The following is a 24,289-nucleotide window of genomic DNA, read 5'->3' as shown; positions in this document are numbered from 1 at the left end:
GAAAAAAACAATATCCAAACGCTTATTATTTTTCTGCAAATAAAGTCGGCAAAAACAACCAAAATCAACCAGGTAAAAAGAATCATTAGACAATTCTCACTGTATTTGGCTGAGTGTTGATTCCTGTCGTGCTAGCCTATTTCTTACAGTCAATAAATTTACTTTGTGGAAATCCAAACTGTCATTAATCTCCTGTATGTACTTTTTCATTTCGTTCAAAGGTGGTGATTCCCATCTTTCCAGAACTTCTTTAAAATTAGGTATACATTCAAATCCCTTCCAGTGTGTTATTCTACTTTCCTATTAGAGAATTATCATGTATTGACGTTACGTACATATTTTCAAATATTAACATTATTAAATTTAGTGTTTGCTCAATAAAAATATTCCAGTATCGTCCCTCTTTGTCGACAAGGAATCACTATTTAGATAACGTTCGTATGTTATGTAGGGTTATACAATAAGCAGTATTTCTCTATTAAGACAGTTTAAATATTATGGGGGTGTAAAAAATACTAAATTGTTACTAAATGCAGTAGCCCAACCAAAGTGATCAAGTTAGCACACATCACTAGTTATATCGGATGCGTTGTCAAGGTGTTAAAATTATTGAAGATATTCACGTTGTGTAATTAATCATCATCTATAACCTTGGTTCCCTTGATTACTCCTTCATGATGTTTGTTTTTAGAATGATGTAGGTTGCATTGTATTTTTTTTAGAATTCGATTTCAAGTTTTTGCTGTCTGAGAAAGTTATCACGCGTTCTTGTGCTTAGTGGCATATCAATTATATTTCACTAAGGAGAGTCGGGAAGTTGCTGAATGGTATTCAAAGCTGCTAATTATTCATACACCGAATAACGTTAGAAAAATATCTAAGAGACAGTCATGACATTTTAGTGTGAACAGAGGAACAGAAAATTAAACGTCCATTCTGTCATATTCATCTTTAATTATATTTGAGTAGGATTGAGCTGTGTGACATTTAAGTGCAAAAATACTATAGAGGAAATTAACATGAAACTCCGTAAATGAACAACTCTTGTCAAATTGCAGTCTGGCGAAAAAATCTACATGTGTAAGTTCGCAATATATATGCTTGCTTCTGTTATGAAATACCTTTCCAAACCACATTGTATTAAGTTCAACTCGTGCTATTATCCAAGCCCTCGTGACCTCCAGTCCTCTTTGTGCATCCTGTTGGATATTCTGGTAGGTGTCGCTCAGCTGAGCTATGAGGATATTGAGCAGAATGACACAACATGAAAACAGGAACACTAACATAATGATACAGCTCATCGGCCTGTAAAAAGTTATGTAATAGAGGACAAAGTCCTCAGATCTGAAATCAATACGAATATTACCTTTGACCTTATAAGCAGTAAATGAGATCCCAATTTCAGTCTTGTACCGAATATGGACTTTTACAAGATTCGTATCTTTATCAGTTACAGCTTAAATGTTTGATAAATCATAACAAAAGGAATGTCAACTTGTTGTAAAATCGTAAAAACCATAATTGTCTTTAAAAATATCAATATATATTACATCGTCCTCTTACAGGTTACGCTTGCTTCATATTACAGTTTATGTTTGTATCAAATCAAGTAGGACTAAACTTCACTACAGCTAGTTTTGGTTTAATCATTTCGTTTTAAATTAACTATGTAGTTATTGACATTTCTGGTCTTTGACAGTTTTATTCCTGTACCTGTTCGTTCGTTCATTCATTTAACATAATGTACTATTTTGATTTATTTGTAGCATATTCCCTCCTATCGTATTGTAAATAAAATTCAGTATTGTATATATTTTAATATAAAACGACTACTGCAAATAAAATTGTGCTTTGTTAATTGTACGCAAAAGTAAATCGCTTTTCATTAAAAATTAAGAAAATATCCAATCAAATCGACAATTAAAATGTAAAGTAGTTATATGAATAACTATTTATCTACTTGAGTTCTGCATATTCTATAATACTTTCAGCTTCTGTTAGTATTCTGATACCAAGGAAAAGAATTTCCCAAAATGAACTGAAAAAGATGATTGTTGTAACATGTTACGAATTATTAAAAGTAAAATGAATGGAATTGTACAACAAATTTTAACAGTAAAATAAAATTTTATATTACCAGAAAAATATATTAAGGGTATTTAAAATTTGCAAAAATGAAATCTAGGAGCAAACCTTACAATACGCTAAAATAACATCGGTATGATCAGTGAACTGCAAAGTCAACCAATCACAGTTCAATATGCATAGATAGACAAACAACAAACGAATGGAAATCAGTGAAGTTTCAATTACGTTACCCCTGTTACAAATGATCCATTTTATCTTGCCCGAGATACAACACTATTTTTAGCTTAGGAATTCATTGACCTAGAATTATAAATTTGCAATTCAGGTTCATGTAATATTAGATATCGGAAAAAATATCGACGCTTCATTAAAATTATTTCTAGGCATACGGTTGTTTTTTGTAAATACCTTATTTCGTCATTTGCATCCAAAATATCTTCTCCTTTTAAAGATAGGACAAAAGCTCCACTGAATGCTAACAATATGACTAGGAAAACAACAATAAACTGCAGAAAATCGTGTCTAACGATCTTCCACAAAATTCTTGAGAAAGCACCAGTTTGTCTAAAAAGAAAGAAAAATAACTGATATGGTGAAAGTAACAAATGCACTAGATATAACCTGCATACAAAATTGCATATATAGCGTGTATATTTTGTCATGTGAACCTGTGATTTCATGGAACTTGTACCAACTCCTTTTTTAAAAGCATATGATGGAGTGTTCAAAAAAGGAAGACTGCAAAAGTTATCAACGAGAATCGCTTATGGGTAATTATGGTGAAAAATATTATGCTTTACTATTTCTACACTTAAAGGAATGGTAATAACACAAAATGAAAAAAATTGATAACTATATATATGCAGCATATTAATCTTACTTAAAACAAATTGGTTTCCGGTACGGTAGTAGTTTCGGATCGAAAACTAATCGAGAACGCGACTTATAAGCCCAAAACGGAAAAGGGATAAAAATAACTTCTTAAGCTTTATAACATCATTTTAATTATTAAACATATAAACATTTTTATGAGGTTTAGCGTAGATGTACTTCTTTCTTTGTGGCTCCTTTCCTTGACCTGCATATGGTAGAACCTCTTTGTGATGAATTTGGCTCCCTATTTTGATAGGTTTGCTTTTTGAGTGATTCTTTTATACAATTAAGTGATTAATTTTATCTTCCTATTTATTTTGATTATAGTACAGCTAAGTTACTCCTTGAAACACGTGTACAGTTTATCAAAACTTGCAACATATTTCATTTATATTTTTGCATTGATAAATGTTTAATTACCTGAAAACCGCTGCAAACTTGAATATCCTTAGCGTCCACAAGGGAAATCCTACGGATAATACTAACCACTGTTCCTTCAACTCTAGAAACCGCAGAGGAATTACGGATAAAATAAGAATGGCAGATGATAGATCTACATAGTTAAAAGGATCTTGCCAATACTCCAACTTATGTCTGCAGAGATAAGTAAAATCAATATGAATATAATTAACAGGAGATTGATAAATCTTTTAAAGTACCAAATAAAAAAACCAAATAAAACAGACAGATATCAAATGCCCTAACTGTTTCATCGAGGACACTACCATATCAACCAGATAAGTGTTACATCAACCAAACTCCATAACGAAGGCCAATACTTTTATTTCAAGAATGTTAATTTTGTTTTTTTTCTGTTAAGTGTGTGGCACAGGAAGTAGGAAGAAGCTGCTCACGTTTATGTAGCACTAGAATTCACCTCTGGTTAAAGTTGGATCCGTGTTGTCCGTTTCTGTGTTTACTTTTAGTTTTTTTTCTATGGTGTTTCTTGCTCTCCATCTGTTGTCCATTTGGTGTTAGCGGTTTGTGTTATCCCCGGCTTGAAAAAGGAAACTGTATGTCGTCCATATTTTTTTCTGAGTATTGCAATATCATGTTACAATATATCACTCAATATGTTTTAATGCTTACATCAATTTAAAAGCTAAAACAAACAATGGAAAAAAGGTACTAATAAAACAACTTAAGAAAAACGCATTGAATGTCAATTGTTTAAATGTGTATTCCACATAACTTTGTAATTGAATTAAAGGTTTTTCACATGACCACACACCATAAAGGGATAAAGTGATAACTTATACTTACTTCCTCAGTTGGTTCAGCTCAGCCAGAAGCGTAACGAAGACCATCAGACAAGTCAGTATTTCAGTTACAGCTCTGAATTTGTCAATAGGCGTCTGATAGATAATTGGATCAGACGTAGTAACTGCTACAACTACCGAAACTGTTAGAGATAATAGGGTCAGCAGGTACAAAAACGAATTTAAACTGCAAAAGAAAAATAATTAACAATCGATAATATGGAAGTATGGAATGTCCATATGTAAAAAAACGAAATTGTGTTTTTGACCGTGATAGCCGTATATGCAGAATACTAGTTGCTTTTCGTGCACAATGGATGCAACCAAATAAGACTTTGTGATGTAATTAATATCATTTACATTGTCACTACAGGGTTGTAAATAAATTTCATTTCTACTTTGTTTTACTATTCGTGGAAGCACAATTTGTTATGACAAAAGAAGTAAAAGTTTCATCTGGGCAAATTATGGTAACAATACATTTGTTGTAACTTAATGTTAAACAGGATGTGATATTGTTATAATGAGACCAGTAATGGAGTAGAAGGCAATAGATAATAAATCCAAATTTTGCAAACTCGTCAGTACTTTACACTATATTGCCACATAATAAATTGGAATCTCGTTTGAAAGAAAAATTATGTTGTTCTTGGTTAAAAATTAACATTTTTATTCTAAAACATCGCAGAAGGGTAAAGTGTTCTACACAGAAAAGCGGGTTTGCGATATGCAAGATTTCCTCATTGATAACATATTTATCATATATGAAGAAGCTTTTTTTTCAACAAGAACTTGGCATTCAAATGGGCACTAACTGTGATCCTCACTTATCCTATTTGTTTACATATTTTTCTTCAGAATGTCGTCAAGAATAAAAAAATAGAAGATGCTAAATCCTTCAGCTTTACAAACAGATATATCGATGATATATTGTCCATCTACACACCTTCTTTTGCTAAATGGTTACCTTTAATATATCCAACTGAGCTCGAGATAAAGAAGACTACAGAAACAACTTGTTCTGCATCTTTTTTGGACCTACATCTTTGACAATTTGACAACAGTGGTCAACTCAACACTAAGATTCATGATAAATGAGACAGCTTTAATTTTAATATCATATATTTTCTTTACCTATGCAGTAATATCCCATCATCTCCTGCATATTGTGTTTATATTTCAAACTTGATTCGCTACGCTAAAGCAAGTACTAACTACTTTGATTTGTCCTTGAACGCCATATTGTATTTTTATAAATTGTTCTTTTTGCTGGTGTGACCGCTGATTTTCCGATTATGGTGCAAAGAGCTTGCGAATGCTATTTGATCACCACTGGTATATTTACGCCGAAAATGAAGAAGGATGTTAAGCGTGCTGTAAATCTTAGATTTAACCCACGAGTTCGTTAGAAATGACTGTACCAAGTCAGGACCCTTCATTGCGGTACCAGTTGCTCCGGTGATGTTATACCTATTTTGCCAGATTTATTTTGGACTTGACTTGATGATGGATGTTATCCTTACTTACTCACTGACCTTTACCTTAGATTCTTAATCTCATTCGTTCAAAACCATGTGCATATCTGTATAACTTTAAGAGAACGATATGACTATTATAATCACGATCTGACTAGATTTAACTTTTATTTTGATTAAGATAAGACATTATTTATTAAATATGAAAATGAAAGACTTCCGCTCAAACACTTTTGTGACATTGAAAAACGATGTGTAATGTTTTACAATCATACTTACATAAACCTTTTTCTAGCATATTCCTTCCATTTTCGTCTTGTTAGTAATCTAACAGCATCATGATTAACTAATTTCTGATTCCAAGAAATAAAAAAAAAATAACAATTTTCGCATAATCAAAACATGAAGATAAATTGATTGCTATGATGCTAACCTTTTATCTATAGGTTACTGTATGTTTTCTATGAGTGAGCGGTGGGTATCTGCATATGAACGGTTGCTCAACAGTATTAACCTGTCCGGTAACCCATATATATATATATAGGTTTGGATTTATTTCATGTGCCATATATATTTGTCCTACGGAAAGACCATGGTGACATGATAAAGAATACAACTACAACAGGTGAAATGTACAACACTTTATTTCGCCTATTCAGACAATATTAAGACGATGATTGAACAATGACGAGAACCACTTTATAATTATCTACAATAAAAAAAATAAAAGCATTTGGGTCTATGAAGAAAAGAACTCGTATTGCAATTTTATCGAAAAAAAAGGTGGCACACTATATTGTTTTTCAATCATCATAAAAAAGTATTGTGATATTCGCCAAAAAGTGGAATTTTTTCCTTTGTATTGCAGCATTGTTAAACCGTTGCTATAATGAATTGATGTTTTTTATGATCATTTTTAAAAGTACTTTAAACAATAAAAGGATAATCATCAAAAGTCATTTCTCATTTTTCTGTTTAGCCGGCTTTGTCGTTATAAATTAAACAAAAAAAACATAAGTAACACTTTCTACCTTGTCTCCACTCTTTGCAATGATTTGAAATGGTGTTTTTGAATTTTTGTTGAAGCCATTTTGAATGGGTGATCTACCATTTTCATCTGAGTCCAGTAGATGATAATAAACCGTAATGTGACCAGATGGATTTATATGATCGATCAAACAATCCAATACAGCTAACATAGTATCCTAGTGAAATAAAATAGCTCATGAAGAAAAACAATACAAACAAAACACGAACAATGTTTGCATAATTCATTTACTGAGGCTTCATTTCTTGTTTTGCACTCGGTAGAACTTCTATGTTGAATTGGCTTCCTGTTTTTGATTGTTTTGGGTTTGAGTACTTCTTGTATACAATTAATTTTTGTATTTAAATCTTCCTATATAATTGATTCAAGGAGTAATCAAAACAGACAAGGTTATAGCGGTAATTCAGGGACAAAGACCAGATATGGAAAACAGACATACACAACAAAGAACATAAAGTAACTAAAATCATACATACGAAGTAACAAAAGCAAATGAGCAACTCGGACTCCACTAAAAACTGGGACCATAGACCAGGTGCACCGGTAGGGTAAGCGTCCTCTGCTTTTCTAGAAACACCTGCCGAATTGCTCATAAAAAGTCAAGTCCGGGTAGACAAACGAGGAAAGGAAAACCATGACCCGTTGAATAAGTCAGTTTTCATTGTGCAGATGGATACACCATAACGATCCACGAGTTCATGATCACGACCATAAAACTTCTGTAATGATGACTTTAATCTTGTAGCAACATAACCTTGTTACAGAAACCTATTTGTTAGAGTTCTAGCGCGATACAAAAAGTCATTCAAATGATGCTAATGAGAGGTTTCACCTTGAAACACGTGTATAGCATATTGACATTTGCAATATGTATGATTGGTTTTTTTCTGTAATTTATGACCACTGGGTGGACGCCAGTGTTGGTGGATTTAAGGCCCCGAGGGTATTCACCAACCCAGTAGTCAGATCTTTTTCATCGTATTTATCAAAACTTGCAGTATCATGATTTACGGAACGTACGCGATTTTTTATGTATGTAGGTGCTCTGAACGTGAATGGCAGAAATAACGTATTTTGGAAATGACGTACTCAGTTAGGAACTGAGTGTATGATCCAATGCAGACACACAGCGTATATTGAATGAAGTCCCTCATATTTTCGTTGGTCGAGAGAAAGGTCATATGAGCCTAGCGATGCCATATCAAAACGTTAATCGCTTTTCACAGGCAAAGCTTACAATTATCGGTTCGTTCACTGTAAGTATTTAAGAATTGAATGTTTACATTTGATATGTTTCTCATATTATATTTCTAATTTAATTTTGAAAATACATTGAAAATAGGCAAAACGCAGTGATCAATAAAAGTAGTCCACTTAATCGTGAATGGGGATTATATAAACTGGAAGATGTTTATCAACGACTCATGAAACATCGTCAAATTATCCAATGAGTGTATGTATCGTATTTCCGTTCCAGTCGTTCCAGCAGACAAAGCCCAAAACAACATTGTTTTTGTCAGCAAAACGTTTTACATCCAATGTTTATTATCAGGTGTAGACGTAGAAAATAATAGCAATGATAAGACCTATACTGCTACCACACTCTCGAAAGAAGGATACCTCTTCCAAACTTTTAACTTCTATACTCACAACTGTCAAAGAGGGTCTACAGTCCTACCACAATAGTATCGTAGTGGTATTAATTCAATGTGGATCCTGAAAAATTCGAAAGATCTTTTGGAGACAATCAGTTCAAGACTATTATCTGAATATAATAGCATTAAAGCCTATAATTTTTCAACACTGTATACTTCTATTCCCCATACTCAGTTAAAATCCCGACTTAAAAACATTATACATCGTTGTTTTTCCAAAAAAGATGGTACACCTAGATAGAAATATATAGTTCTTGGTAGAGATTCCTCATACTTTATAAGAAATAATTCCAAATCATCTTCGAAATATACAGAGGAAGATGTTTACAAAATGCTGGAATTTTTAATCGACAACATATATGTCCAGTGTGGTGGACGTGTTTTTCAACAAACGGTCGGCATTCCAATGGGAACAAATTGTGCCCCTTTACTTGCTGACCTATTCCTTCACTCTTATGAGGCTGACTTTATAGCTGATCTGATCAGAAAGAAAGAATATTGTTTGGCTAGAACCTTCAATCTCAGTTTCCGCTATATAGATGACGTATTATCTTTAAACAATCTTAATTTTGGGGATTTGATACATCGCATTTACCCAAATGAACTTGAGATAAAGGATACTACAGACACTCTGAAGTCAGCCTCATATCTTGGCCTACACTTAGAAATCGATGGTAAAGGAAAACTATTGACCAAACTTTACGACAAACGTGATGACTTTTCATTCAGAATTGTCAACTTTCCTTTCATCTGTGGCAACATCCCTTCGGCTCCTGCATATGGAGTGTTCATATCACAACTCATACGTTATGCCAGAGCTTGCCGAAACTACGCAGACTTTTTGTATCGCGCTAGAACTCTAACAAATAGGCTTCTGGAACAGGGTTATGTTGCTACAAGATTGAAGTCATCATTACAGAAGTTTTATGGTCGTCATCATGAACTCGTGGATCGTTATGGTGTATCCATCAGCACCATGAAAACTGATTTATTCAACGGGTCATAGGTTTCCTTTCCTCGTTTGTCTACCCCGACTTGACTTTTTATGAGGAACTCGGCGGGTGTTTCTAGAAATGCAAAGGACGCTTACCCTACGCCTGCACCTGGTCCTTGCTCCCAGTTTTTAGTGGAGTCCGAGTTGCTCATTTACTTTTGTTTTTATAGTATGTATGATTTTAGTTACTTTATGTTCTTTGTTGTGTATGTCTGTTTTCCATGTCCGGTCTTTGTCAATGGATTACATTCTTTTGATTACCGCTATGACCTTGGTTCCCTTGATTACTCCTAGATACAAATATATAGTTCTTGGTGGAGATTCCTCATACTTTGTAAGAAATAAAACCAAATCATCTTCCAAATATACAGAGGAAGATGTATACAAAATGCTGGAATTTTTAATCGAAAACATATTTGTCCAGTGTGGTGGACGTGTTTTTCAACAAACGGTCGGCATTCCAATGGGAACAAATTGTGCCCCTTTACTTGCTGACCTATTCCTTCACTCTTATGAGGCTGACTTTATAACTGATCTGATCAGAAAGAAAGAATATCGTTTGGCTAGATCCTTCAATCTCAGTTTCCGCTATATAGATGACGTATTATCTTTAAACAATCCTAATTTTAAGGATTTGATACATCGCATCTACCCCAAAGAACTTGAAGTGAAGGATACTACAGGCACTATGAAGTAAGCCTCATATCTTGACCTACAATTAGAAATCAATGGTTAGGGAAAACTTTTGACAAAACTTAATAACAAACGTGATGACTTTTCATTCAAAAGTGTCAACTTTCCTTTCATCGGTGGCAACATCCCTTCAGCACCTGCGTATGAAGTGTTCATATTACAACTCATACGTTATGCCAGAGCTTGCCGAAACTACGCAGACTTTTTGTATCACGCTAGAACTCTAACAAATAGGTTTCTGGAACAGACGTTTTATGGTCGTCATCATGAAGTCGTGGATCGTTATGGTGTATCCATCTGTACAATGAAAACTGATTTATTCAACGGGTCATAGTTTTCCTTTCCTCGTTTATCTAACCCGGACTTGACTTTTTATGAGTAACTCGGCGGGTGTTTATAGAAAAGCAGAAGACGCTTACCCCATCGAAGCACTTGGTCCATGCTCCCAGTTTTTAGTGGAGTCCGAGTTGCTCATTTGCTTTTGTTACTTTGTATGTATGATTTTAGTTATTTTAAGTTCTTTGTTGTGTGTATATATGTTTTCCATGTCTGGTCTTTGTCCCTGGATTACATTCTTTTGATTACCGCTATAACCTTGGGGTTCCCTTGATTACTCCTTAATGATATGCACAGTAAATTCCATTGAAGTTTTAAATAGAATGTCATAAATATCTATCATTTCCTAATTAACCTACTTTCTGATACTTATCTTGAAAAGCATTTAAAACTGCAGTTTTCATGCATTTCTTCACAATCATCGAGATTAGACAGTAAATGGAAATGCAACATAAAAATGATAAAATCAGAACGATATACATGAATAAAAGAGACGTTTTGGATTTTTTACCCGCATATTTTTTTCTATGAGCTTGTGGAAGCTGAATTCAGCAGGGATATGACCATCGCTTGTATACAGGTGTCGTACACTGAAAATTAATCATACTTAATCTAAGTCAACATAATTTTCTATGCACAAACCTTACAAATTCAATTGGTCCATGTCTAAACTGCCATATGAGTATTAGCGCTGTATGAGTTCATGTAGTTAATAACAAGATTTGCATTAGCTTACGTCCAAATAAGATGACCACTTTAAACCGGATTCAAGAATTTCACATCAAGAGTCTATGCATTTATATGTATACAAATCATTTACTTTTGATTATATTCACATATATCTACGAGAAGGTGCATGCATCACTCAGCTCAGCTAATAAAAGCTATGTAGTATAGCATACTTGGTTGAGTGTTGTTTTTATAGACTTACTGCATTTATGTTTTGCAATGATTTAAGAGTATCAATTTAAAGGTTTGAAGCCCAGCTGTTTTTGTTTATCAATTTTCAATTAAATCTTTGGATACACATTATGATAACCATTATTATTGCGAAATCAGAGTTTAATTGCCGATAGTCAAGAAACAAGCAAAGAGAGGGATAAAACAATAATATCAGGGAAAACAACGAAAACAAATCGTAACAGCCAATAAGTTTACGGTGGTTACAATGACATGTGATGTGAATAGAAATCTTAAGTTATAAATTTTCTCTGAAAAATTGTATGTTTTGACATACTGCAAAATGACATCCTCATATTCCAAATACCGCAAGTGTAAATATGTTATGTCCATACGCAGGAGCAAATTGAATGTTACCATAAATTCATGAAAAATTAGCCGACTTCTTAAAGAAAATAATGATAGTTGTGTAAAGGGTGATACAAATAATGGTCTTGATAGTATCAAATTAAAACAAAAATCTTGATTCAAAAAGCCACATAATACTCATATCTCTTTTGGGAATACAACAAAACATTTTGAAGTGAGATTGTTACTGCAGTAAATATTGATGCTAATAATTTTGAGAGTGGTTTGATGAAGAGAAATACACAGATTCTCCATGCATCGTCGTTTTGTTGAGAGACCAAATTATGATCAAACAAAGTTACAAGAACGTATTTTTTTTTTTTGTAAACCTTGTTTTGCTCTTTATTAATGTCATATAAATGTGCAGATAAAAAATGTATTTTTTGGCAAGTGACGCATGTGCACAGTAGATTACTGAGACATCGTGAATTTTACCTACTGCGACTTCTGCATTCCGTTTCATCATTATTCAGTCTTTTCCATGACAAATAATTCAACTTGAATGGTTTAATTCCAGTATTGTAATCGGGTAGCCGGGTTCATCGATAATTGGTCTTTTCCATGCAGCCATTTAGCATTGACGTCCTCGATGATAAGATTATAATGTACTGGTTTTGGGTGCGATAGTTAACTTGTAGGGAACAATGTTTGCATGTTCTTTTCTCCACCTTTAGTAGGCAGAACTGTTGCTGATACAAAGTATGAATTGTATTTACTTACTCTTTGTTTGACATATACGAAATCAACATGGCAGCTACCGTGTCGTTTCCTTTGTCATATGCAATAGTGTAAGGCGTAATAGTGTAACGGTCTTTGGAATTTGGGTACGCGCCGTATTCTAGTAGCTTGCTGCAGACCCCCCTGAAGTTTCTTTCTACAGCAAAATGTAAGGCAGTTTTTAGCTCAGTATTACTTGCAGACGGGTTCGCTCCTCTATGAATCAGCGTATTTACTAATAGTTGTACCTGAAAGATAAATAATGGATGAAGAAGCATGAATAATGCACGAATATTTGATATATATTTGAACAACATATTTTCGTCTTTGAATATCATTATTTCTTCGATTTTAGATACTGTTTGCCTATAATCATTATTTAATTTTTTTTTAAATTTATGCTTTGAGCAGAAATAAAAAAGCTTTTTGATCCTAAGCCCATACCTTATTCTCATTGCCTATTTCTGACACAACATATAACAATGCTTTGTCTTTGTTGCCTTCTTTAGCCACAATTCTGTCAATATGAACCTCAACTTCTGCCTCTTGTCTTCCGATGAAATACTTTTGTGTCTTGTCGGCTACCTTTATATAACATTATATAATAGCAAGAAGTAAAAATAGTGTTAACAAAATAAAACTGAAAACAAATTGAAGTAATGTAAGCAGCAAAAAGTTATTTTGTAGTTCATTTAAAAAAAATAAAATGCATACTACAAATACACCAAAATAATATTACTTGTTATAATATTATGCCACGACAAGACACAATGAGTTTGATTTGTTTCCGACAAATTAGATTACGGGAAACCAGTTTGTCTAAGACTTTTGTAAGAACAAAAAAGTCTGCGTTGTAACGGCAATCTCTGGCATAACGAATGAGTTGTGATATAAAACACCATACGCAAGTATTGAAGGGATGTTGCCATAGGTGAAAGGAAAATTGACAATACTCTATCAAGTACAACACAGTTGTATCTAGGTGTTCCGTCGAAATACTGTGAAAGTATCATTGATCGTGGGGTACAAATTTTCGTGGGTCCGGTAAACCACGAAATTCAATTCCAAACGAAAAGGAGTTGTCTAATCCACTTTCAAATATCTACAAACTGATAGTATTTCCCTAAGCTACGAAAATTGGTACCTACAAATATAATTACTTTCACAGTTACAACAATGCATACTATTCGGGATTTCAGCTGAGTATAGGAAATGATAGTAAAAAGGGTTGAAAAATTATAGGTCTTGATGGTATCATATTCCCTTAAATATTTTTTGCATGATGTTTTTTTTTATATTTCCGTGTATATTTTCTACGATTTCCATAATCTTGGCTTACATTTCGTATTACCATTAATTCTGTGAACTATAAATATTGACGAAATTGCTCAAACGTCAGTTTTTTTGACTGTTTAATTGAACCTCTCATATCCTTTGCAGTTTTCTAGTTTTATAATTGTTATTCAAATGACAGAAACCGTTAGATACATTTTTGCCACAAGTAACATTCTGATAAAGAACTGGTTAACTGTTCGCATTTTTTTAATTCACTAATTTAAGTGACTTTCTCTTTTGTTTTTTTAAATATAAAATACCACATAGATATTCTGTCACAACTTTTTTAAAAAGATGGTGTAGTTCTGTACCTCCTTTTGGAATGAATCATCGTGTTCCGATTCGACTAAATCGTCCACAATCGATCCTATTGCACTACTGTAGCTCATCAACGACCTAACGTCTGAATCTTGTAGTTCTCTTTCGGCTGCAATATTATTTTTACTTAATGCAAGTAAATAAAATGGAAAGGCGAAATGAAAGCGAATGTGTACGTTAACAGAAAAGCCACAGTCATTTAAGCGTCTCTAAAATCGAATTTAAATTTAAACACCAAGCGCTTGAAAGACTACGCGAACAGTACGTACTCCATTAATTATAACAAATCAAATCTTAATACAAATGGAACGATACAATGCTATAATATAAATTTATTCGGCATGCTGATATATTAGAAACAGTGAATTGTTATTTCTTGTTAAAATACTAATTGGGGTCTTTACATAGAAACTAATGCACTTTATTTAAAAGCAGTTTTCTAAATGACATGGTATTTGCCCTTATTTTATGACTTATGATGTACAGTCGTGCTCAACCCCGAAATGGAAGAAGTGAGATTGATTTTAATTACGATGAGGACTACTAGCAGTCTTCTGTCTGGAGCTGGCGTGTCATTGAACTGCTAGTAGTCATAGACCTTTGTTTATGCATTTGTATAACGTTTAATCAGTTAATTTAGGTTTTATCAATGGACTTAGACCTTTTTTGAACTGATTTTTAGGTATGTTCAATAGCGAAATATTTTTTTCACAATGGCCAGTTTTAAAAAGGGCAGGGTTGTGATCGCGACAAAGTACTTAACATCGCCGCATATTTTTTGCGCCTGCATCAAGTCAGGAATTTCTGGCCTCTGTATAACTTGTGTCATTTGTTACGATATTATGGCACAACTTTTTGTTAAACGTTCAGTTTACTTCATTTTGCCGGAGTATACAGGGCCAGCTGCAGCCTGCACTGTGATGTTAGAGTTTACTCGTCATTCTTTTAAGACCCGTGGGTGGCCTTGAGTTTGCATCATTTTCATCCCGACCGGTGGGGTTGCTGTGTCTTTGACATAATTACAATATCCATCCGCCTTACACATGTTATAATTTATTTACATAGAAATCAAAACACTACATTTAAAAGCAGTTTCCTACATGACATGGGTTGTGTCCTTATTGTATGACTTATGATGTACGTGGATCTCAATCCTACATGGGAAAAAGTGGAATTGATTTTATATAAGATGGGGACATAACTTTTTGTAAATTTAAACTGTTTCTGAGCTGGCATATCAGTTTACTGCTAGTAGTCCTTAATTTGTACATTTGTGTAATAAATATCCAGTTTCTTTACTTCTGTTCTAACAAGGGACCTTTTAAACTGATTTTTAAGTGTGTTTAATTGTGTAATATTTTTCCACAGTGAACAGATTTTAAAGAAGAGGGTTGTGATCACGCCTAAGTACTTTAACCCCGCTGCATTTTCTGCGCCTGTCCCAAGTCAGGAATTTCTGGCCTCTGCATGTCTTGTATCGTTTTCACCTTTATTTTATTTTTACTTGAGTATATAGGGGCAATTCTTTCGCTGTGCCTATGTATAATTATGTTCTGTGGCCGGCTACAACTGCCCTGTGGTATAAGGGTTTCCTCGTTGTTCAATGGGTGGCCATAGGCCAGCATTTTCATTCAGTACGGGTTGTTGTTTCTTTGACATCTTTTATATACCTATTCTCGTTATACATACAAAATATTCTAACCTTAACCTTTATGTCTCTTACATAGTTTAAACTATATATTCCATATTAAAAGGGGGATAACAAAAGAACCTACAATACTTACACGAGGTTGACATTGGACGTCCAAAATCTTCCATTGGTATCAGCTCATAAAGTCGTCGGTGGGAAAGTCGAGAAGGCGTTGGTATACATTCCTCGTCATTTTCAGCTCCTCTCTTTCTTGTGTTTTCATGATTTGGTAGTTTGAAGGACATTTTTCCTGGAGTTTTATGTACAATTGACAAAACAGATAGCTAACCACTTCCGACATGCATCAATATGTTACCTTTGTTACCTGTCTCTTTTTGAATAAGGGTAACAACAAAATTACCGAACACTAATCCGATTCATAATCAAGTAAATTCCAAAATCTGGCAAAATCAATATTACAGCACCGGAGCAGCTGGTACCGCAATGGTTTTGACTTGGTACAGGCACTGCAGACGAAAATAGGGTTTAATCTAGGTTTTACTTCGCGTTAAACCCCCCTTTTACATTGCGGCGTGACTATACCATTGGTGATTTCATTCTACTGTCATAATCGTTAAATCAGCGATCACATCAGCACAAGGAACATTTTACAAAAAACAATCATTACTCATGACTATAAAAGAAATTGAGTTTTTTTTTTTCAACTATAGACTGATATCTAAAAAAGAATTTTGTAAAAGACGCATTTCCTCATACCCCTGATTCAGGAATCTGTTACACAGATTTTTCAATGAGTTATTTGTACTTGCTCTATCGTAGGTAAGGAAAATTTGTGATATTAAAATTAAAGTTGTCTCTTAGTGCTGAGATGGCCACTGTTGTCCAATTCGAGATGTAATATATATAACTAAAAGGTCGGTGTTTTTCGTACAGGCGTAGAATTTACGTTTTAGCTTATGAGAGAGATACGTTTACTTTTAGTTTAAACACATTCGTAGCTCATAAAGTAATGGATCTGACACAAGTTATATATACCAACTTAGCCTTCTCCAATAGAACATATTTAACAATAAAACGAGCATGACAAACATGTAAAAACATTGTATCAATTGACGAATGCATGAAAAGTAATACAAAATACATCAATATATAGATATTCCTTCCCCATGACGTTGATGATGATGTCTTTAAGCATACAAATTAAGCAACTATTAAGCTAAAAGAAAACATTTACTTTTCTTAATAAATCTATAGACGCGTATAAAAACGTGTTGTTCTGTTCTACTTTTAACAACCCACAATTTCCACCAGTATAAAATCGATGTTTATAATGCAATTTTTCGGAAGCCATCTCAGATTTTCAAGTAAGGCATGTCTCACGTTTATAAACCGGAGGCTTCAAGGAAGTTATGATAAGCATCTTGTCTCTCGTGCCCACATTGTCAACTACAATGGATAATGATGTCGACGCGAAAAAGATCGAAATTCAGGAATGAAGCCGAGCAACGCAGCTTAACAATATAACTCTTTTAGGTCCGCACGAGAAGTATAATGGGATTTATATACTCGAAATATCGAGTGCATTCCATTCACAAATAGAGGATGGAATGAAGGATTCACGTGTTTTTGATAGTTGCAGATTGCAACTATTATTTCACTACCGTTTCATAGAGGTTATATACTCACACTCTAAATACTCGGAGGTATAAGTTCGTTTAAATATTTAGGCGCAACACCATGCATGATATTATAAAATAAATGAAGTTTTTTTGCGTTTTCTACGTTCGGACAACAGCTCCCATTCGAGTTCGTTATAGATCTTTTCCGATTTAGTATAGGTTTTTCATAGACGATGTTCTTTGCTTTCTTAATTTTTCTAATATAGTGGATAGCTATTCCATTTATCATCACTTGAGAAAGTTATTTTTAAGGGTTTGTGCGAATAACTGACAGAAATGTCGTTACCGTTGAATTCAATATGCATCTCTAGAAGATTTCTATTACTGAATAACATTATTTCATTTCATTTAGTCCCAGAACAAAACCCTGTGGTACCCGGCCTTATTTGCACATGTTTCTGAATCTTATTATTTAAACTTGAACTATGTAAGAATGTTTTCTTGTTTAACGTAGTCAAGCATTTTGTGAAGTAATCCTTAGTGCCATACATTATCGAAAGCCTTCGATAAGTCACAGAATACGAAACATCTGATATCTCCGAAGTCGAGCGAATTGAGTATATAATTGTACATTTCAATCAATTGGTTCTAAGTTGAAAATTTGGGTTAGAAACCTGATTGATATTTATGAATGAGATCTTTATCTCTGACATGATTAAACAAATATTTATAATCACGACGTTACATGATTTTACCTGCACAGCAACGCGTTATTATCTTTTTTTAACGATAGAATGACACTAACAAGTTTACAAACAGATGGGACTTTGCATTGTTGAAGTGCTTTAGTAAAAATCTTGAGAAATGGGATTGCAAATTTCTTCGGACATATTTTTAACATTTTTTGTCTCATTTGATCGGGTTCAGACGCTGTGTTAGAATGTAGGGTCAATGTCAAAAAAGTCCAAACGCCAAGAATAAATTACGTCCGCCATAAGCGGCATTATCTCATGAAAAGTTACATCATGATTACATCAGAAGAATATTTCTTGCATAGAAAACATATTAGATGAATATTTTGGAGACTACTGTCAAAGATTACACGAAAATGAAAAAAAGATAATTCTGGTTTCCTTTTGATCTCCGCCATTAAACATCATGATCAGAGTGCTATTAATTGGCAGGAGGAAAGAGTAATCAAGGGCACCAAGGTTATAGCGGCATCAAAAGAATGTAATCCAGGGACAAAGACCAGACATGGAAAACAGATATACACAACAAAGAACATAATTTAACGAAAATCATACATACAAAGTAACAAAAGCAAATGAGAAACTCTGACTCCACTGAAAACTGGGAGCATGGACCAGGTGCACCGGTAGGGTAAGCATCCTCTGTTTTTCTAGAAACACCCGCCGAGTTTTATTTTCTCTATCGCGTAAAATCTGTTTCCTCCTACTAATATTGGCACTGGGTGTTAAACGCAGACTCATATTGCCAACAGAGCAATTTTGATTAAACATACATACGTTTTGTCTTGGATGTGTTTGCATTGCCTAGAAAACTCCTCCATTTATTGATATCAATAATTGAATTATGTGTATATTGATAAATATCCTTTAAAATATGTTGCTAAGCATATAAATGGGAAACAAATTCCACAATGGCTTGCCAAAACCATAATTCAAGTCATATACATATAACAATGCTTCTTTCTTGAAGGTGTACTTGCATGGATGTGTTGAACTTGATATATCATGTTAAGGATTGACCATATCACTTTATGTACGCTAGTTTGGTAAAATTCTGGACTCTCAGTTTTTTTAGATTGACAGAAACCAACAGCGTGGTATCTGTCAGTTAGATGGATGGCCCTAATTTGAAAACGGAAGGTGTCATAAACTCAAAATTAAATAGGAGCATTTCTTTAATAGTTAGTAAAATCAGATCAAATTTGCATAACAATTGATCAACCATAACTAAAGTCATCGCAGGAAAACCAAGTGAATATGGACGACGACGACACGGACGCCGCCGACGATAACGCCGCTGTCAGCATCATACCAATATACGACCGGATTTTTTTTTACATATATAAGGTCTTTGTTTTACATTAGTACTAGTTAAACATTTTAAAATAAAATTGCAAAAGTTTTCCCACTAACAGTCATGTACTGAACAGAAAACATTCAAAATTTTTATGGACCAAAATCACAATACCAGTATATGAAGGACTGTAAGGCTAAATCCGTCGATAATTGCTCACAGTTAACACTTCAAAATCGATGTATCAACTAAATATTGTATCAAACAATTTTATCAACTTCTAAATAACCTGAAAAAAGTTTCTTATAGTACTTGTTTCAGAACCAACATAACATGTATGTACATTCGGTACTTCACAACACTGTCATTAACTAGAATCACTATTTCATTTAATCCTGTTATTCTTCTTCACAATTTAACAAAACGTAGTTATTTTTACGTGTGTAATATTAATGTCTTGATTCTTAAAAAAATCCGCACCCTTTTAACAAATGTTTAAGTATGAATGTGACTAAAATTATATAGTTATGTACATATACTTTATTGGCATGAAGTCGTACACAAAAAATATGGTTTAGATAAAAATTATATTAAGAGTTGTTAGTATATGCAGTATAACATATACATATAGAGCAAAACTAAAAATCGTTTGAGCTCCTCGGTAATGTACATACATGTACATTGTACTTTTACGTGTACATAATGTTTACATGTATAATGTAGATTCCCCAAAACTTCATGTTACAGTAATGGGCAGCTAATTGGACTACCCCAACTCAACAGATTCCTCAATTCCATGTGTTTTGAAAAACAAATGTCTTGCCAGACAACTTTTAGCACTGCTGGAGTAATACATAGACCATCCTATTAAGACTAAAAATATGTATTGTTTCCGGTCATCCTACCGACCCTCCTTCAGAACCCCTATCCAAAAGTTTTTTATTTGTTATTTTGAAAAAAAAATATTGATAAAGTCTGCTGATTGTCTTTCAGAAAAAAAAGTAAAAAATAAAGCCATAGATTTTTTTTTCTATCCTAGATGGTAAAACAAAGAGAAATATTGGTTGTTTATATTTAGATTCGATGGTAAACAGATATGACGTGAGTGTGCTCTTGGTCGTGGATAATACTTTTTGGGATTCGGCACTTAAATTACATATTTGTTGTTTTGACCACCACCTTCAGAACGAAAAATATCTCAAGCGCCGAATCCCAAAAGGGATTAGGCTGTGGACTAAGTCTAATATTATGTTTTGCATATTTGGTTCATTGTTTTCAAAGTTTGGTGTCACTATGACCTATTCCATTTTAAGTTTTAAGAAAAAATAAATCCCTATCTGACAAAATTTTAGAACGGTGATCGGAAACATAACATTATTTTTCGGCCTTGGAGATTTCTCATCAATTGATTGGTGTGCACCATTAAATTGACCTACCTCTCTGTCTTACATGCACATGGAAGTGTTGCATGATTTTATCTCAAAAATTATTCTGATGGGTCAAAGATTTAGCAAATACTGTAGGCTGTACAGTATATAGTGTAAAGATTACAAATTGGATCACTCACTTACCCACATTCACGGGTATGACTATGCCCGGGGACTGTGTAGACGCTTCAGTGCTTTACACTGCGTGTGAGAGACACCAAATGTCAGCCAATGGCGTTCAGAAACCCCTCTGCCCGTCATATATTACAAATACCACATATGAGTGCAAACCGAGTCTAACAGTATTTAGTATATATGTTGGCACGCAAACGACAATTAAACCAAGTATAGGAGCAATCAGCTGATGGTCGGCGTCACTCATATCGTGCAAATGATTGGCTAACACTGTGTTACGAAAGATTTTGGGAGATTTTAGTGGTTTATTTCCACAAAGTCAGTCGAATTATCTGTTCAAGCAACAATGTCTTAGCTTTATAATGCACGAAATGAAGGGTATAACGGATATACGGAAAGTGCTATCATTTCAACTTTATTGTTATAGAGTTATTTAATTATTTTTTACTTTTATGACAATGTTTTCTCAATATGTCTCTTTTTTCGAAACTCTTTCTTGAGTTCATTTTTAAACCAATTTTTTATCATTGGTGCGAACGGTTTTATATCATGTTGGAATACAATTTCTACCAACTTAAATAAATTCGTTTGTGAAGATGTCACATCAACGTCGTCCGTCAGACGAAAAAGTTCATCCCAAACAAGATATATATATGAGAGGTTCATCATGATAAATAAGAGCCATCTGAATATGAGTACTCTACAGTATCACTTACTAACATTGGGTCCAGTATAGTGCTACAATCATTAGTAACCCTGTTGGATTTGTTAATCGCACACCTTAGATTGAATAGGTTCATTTCATGTCGTTTTACCTTCCAACTGTGCATCGCAATTTGCAATTGATAACTTTGAGAACAACAAAAATTATTACCCTAGTTTTTTTATTACCCTGTATGGAATTGAGATCACATTTTGTATCGAACGGAGAAATGAGCTATTAATTTTGATAAATGAAGATGTTAACGGTATAGCTCTGGGCTCGGTTTTAAAAGAATTAGCTTGAAATGAGAAATGCCTTTATGTCTTTAAAAGAAAAATTAAAACAATAGACCAAAGGTTTAATTTCGAAAGTTGACAGTTTTATCTTATACTTCATGTTCGTGATTGTATCTCTAGAGGCCCTAGGCCATTTACCTAAGAATGTTTACTCCAAGTTGGGTATTTGTCAGAAACTGTTCAAACTGTTCAAACTGTACAAAATATCATTTTTTTAAAACATGAATATTTTTTTAATCAGACAGAGAAAAATGACAAACGATAAGCAACAAAAAGCGTTGGAAAAGCATTTTCGACACGTTTGCTCGAAATTGATCACTTTTAGTTTGGAATTTCCAGAGATGCACCGTAACGACCACTACAATATATGTCTTTTTTGTGTTTTGTGATTTAAAAAACGCATTTTTTAATTTAATATGGTTGCTAATGTACTCTCAGTTGAAAATGTAACTTTGTGGTTAAATGATATCGGAAACATTTTACCTTATTTAGCTTTTTAGGACCTGAAGTTTTTGTAGGAAATTTAACTTGATAAGCGTACCATTAATTCAATGTGGATCCTGAAAAATTCAAAAGACCTTCTGGAACCCCTCAATTCAAGATTTATACATTTCGCATACGATTAAAAGATATTGATGATAAAATGGTAACCAAGGGAACTAAGGTTCTAGCGGTAATCAAAATAATGTAATCCAGAGACGAAGGCCAGACATGGAAAACAGACATACACAACAAAGAACATAAAGTAACTAAAATCATACATACAAAGTTACAAAAGCAAATGAGCAACTCGGACTCCACTAAAAAATGGGAGCATGGACCAGGTGGACCGGTAAGGTAAGCGCACGTTGCTTTTCTACAAACATCCGCCGAGTTGCTCATCAAAAGTCAAGTCCGGGGTAGACGAACGGAGAAAGGAAAACTGTGACACGTTGAACAAAAAGGTTGTCATGGCACCGATGGATACACCATAACGATCCACGAGTTTATGATGACAACCATAAAACGTCTGTAGTGATGACTTCAATCTTGTAGCAACATACCCCTGTTCCAGATGCCTAATTCATATAAGTCTATCACGATACAAGATGTCTGCGTAGTTTCGGCAATCTCTGGCATGACTTGCGATATGAAGGGATGTTGACACAGATGAAAGGAAATTTGACGATTCTGATTGAAATGTCAACATGTTTGGTCAATAGTCTTCCTTTACCATCGATTTCTAAGTGTAGGTCAAGATATTTCCTCACGGCCTTTAACCAGTCTGACAGGGAATCAATGTCTTCTTGTTCTCGTTTTATCTGTTTTCTTGCGTAGTCCTCCACAGCATCCATAAGAACTTTAAAGTTATAATTCCAGTTTATGGAGCAAGATTCACGGTACTTGATACCTTTACAAAGGACACTACGCCGAGATTCGTTTTCGATTATGGTTAAATCTGACTTGTCTTTGTCTCTGGATTACATTTTTCATTAGAACCTCTGTTCCCTTGATTACTCTTACAAATTTGTAAACATTTTCTTCTCTATATTTGAAAGATGATTTGAATTATTTCTTACAAAGTATGAGGAAGACTGAGTAGACTGTAAATCACAATCGTCGTCCTTAGTAGAGAGAACAAAAGAGGACAACACAGATTCATGGTTTCGCACAACCTCTTCTTTGGAGAGTGTGGTAGCAGTATAGGTCTTATCACTGCTTTTATTTTCTACATGTACCTCTGATAATAATCATTGGGTGTAAAATGTTTTGCAGACTAAACAATGTTGTTTTGGGCTTTGTCTGTTGATAAGACAACATATTTTTCATATATAGTAGACAATGTTTTTGCTACATCGAGGTCTTTGAAAACTGATGTAGCATTGGCACTCATTGACCTACTTAAAACTTTCATTCGTTTCAAAATTATAGATCTCAGGGCCTTTAACCACTCTGTCAGAGAATCAATGTCTCCTTGTTCTCTTTTTGTCCAATTTCTTGCGTAGTCCTCCACGGCATCCATAAGAATTTTAAAAATATAATTCCAATTTATTTAGCGTGGTGCACGGTACTTGGGACCTTAAAGGACATTACGTAGAGATTCGTTTTCGATTATGGTTAAATCTGCCGTAAACGACGTGATCGGAAGGACCGTATTTGAATGGAGAGTTTTTAAAGTCTTTTTGACAAGACATTTTATAGAAAAATTGAAAAATTCAAACGAATTTAACCTAATACATGTAACAAAGTACTTACAATTTAATGTCCTTATTCATTTAAAGTAGATTATCACTTTCATAAACTTTTTCTTTTCGATACCTAAGTTAAGTACAT

General features: G+C 33.9%; 1 protein-coding gene across 3 annotated transcripts in view; it reads right to left on the bottom strand.

The window, feature by feature from the left end:
* Nucleotides 1-24,289, bottom strand: part of LOC148614369 (transient receptor potential cation channel subfamily V member 5-like) — a 26,361-nt gene extending 2,072 nt beyond the window's left edge. The window contains exons 1-14 of one of the 3 annotated variants that reach the window (XM_088588497.1): nucleotides 24,212-24,289; nucleotides 15,884-16,256; nucleotides 14,093-14,208; nucleotides 12,891-13,031; nucleotides 12,450-12,694; nucleotides 10,933-11,011; nucleotides 6,727-6,900; nucleotides 5,975-6,048; nucleotides 4,225-4,407; nucleotides 3,382-3,555; nucleotides 2,497-2,652; nucleotides 1,961-2,038; nucleotides 1,122-1,305; nucleotides 101-300 (exon numbers count right to left, since the gene is read on the bottom strand). In XM_088588497.1, coding sequence (XP_088444623.1) covers nucleotides 101-300; nucleotides 1,122-1,305; nucleotides 1,961-2,038; nucleotides 2,497-2,652; nucleotides 3,382-3,555; nucleotides 4,225-4,407; nucleotides 5,975-6,048; nucleotides 6,727-6,900; nucleotides 10,933-11,011; nucleotides 12,450-12,694; nucleotides 12,891-13,031; nucleotides 14,093-14,208; nucleotides 15,884-16,034 — 1,955 coding nt within the window. In that variant the 5' untranslated portion in view covers nucleotides 16,035-16,256; nucleotides 24,212-24,289. Of the gene's footprint in view, nucleotides 1-100; nucleotides 301-1,121; nucleotides 1,306-1,960; nucleotides 2,039-2,496; nucleotides 2,653-3,381; nucleotides 3,556-4,224; nucleotides 4,408-5,974; nucleotides 6,049-6,726; nucleotides 6,901-10,932; nucleotides 11,012-12,449; nucleotides 12,695-12,890; nucleotides 13,032-14,092; nucleotides 14,209-15,883; nucleotides 16,257-24,211 lie in introns of those variants that run through there. The other 2 variants (XM_088588498.1, XM_088588499.1) reach the window with 2 other exon arrangements.

This window comes from Perna viridis, chromosome 6 (genome assembly GCF_037379345.1).
Source record: "Perna viridis isolate PV_CMFRI_1.1 ecotype Kerala chromosome 6, ASM3737934v1, whole genome shotgun sequence".
In the NCBI taxonomy this organism is placed as follows: Eukaryota; Metazoa; Mollusca; class Bivalvia; order Mytilida; family Mytilidae; genus Perna; species Perna viridis.
The sequence above is the reverse complement of the archived record's forward strand: the minus strand, read 5'-3'. Positions and strand labels throughout refer to the sequence as shown.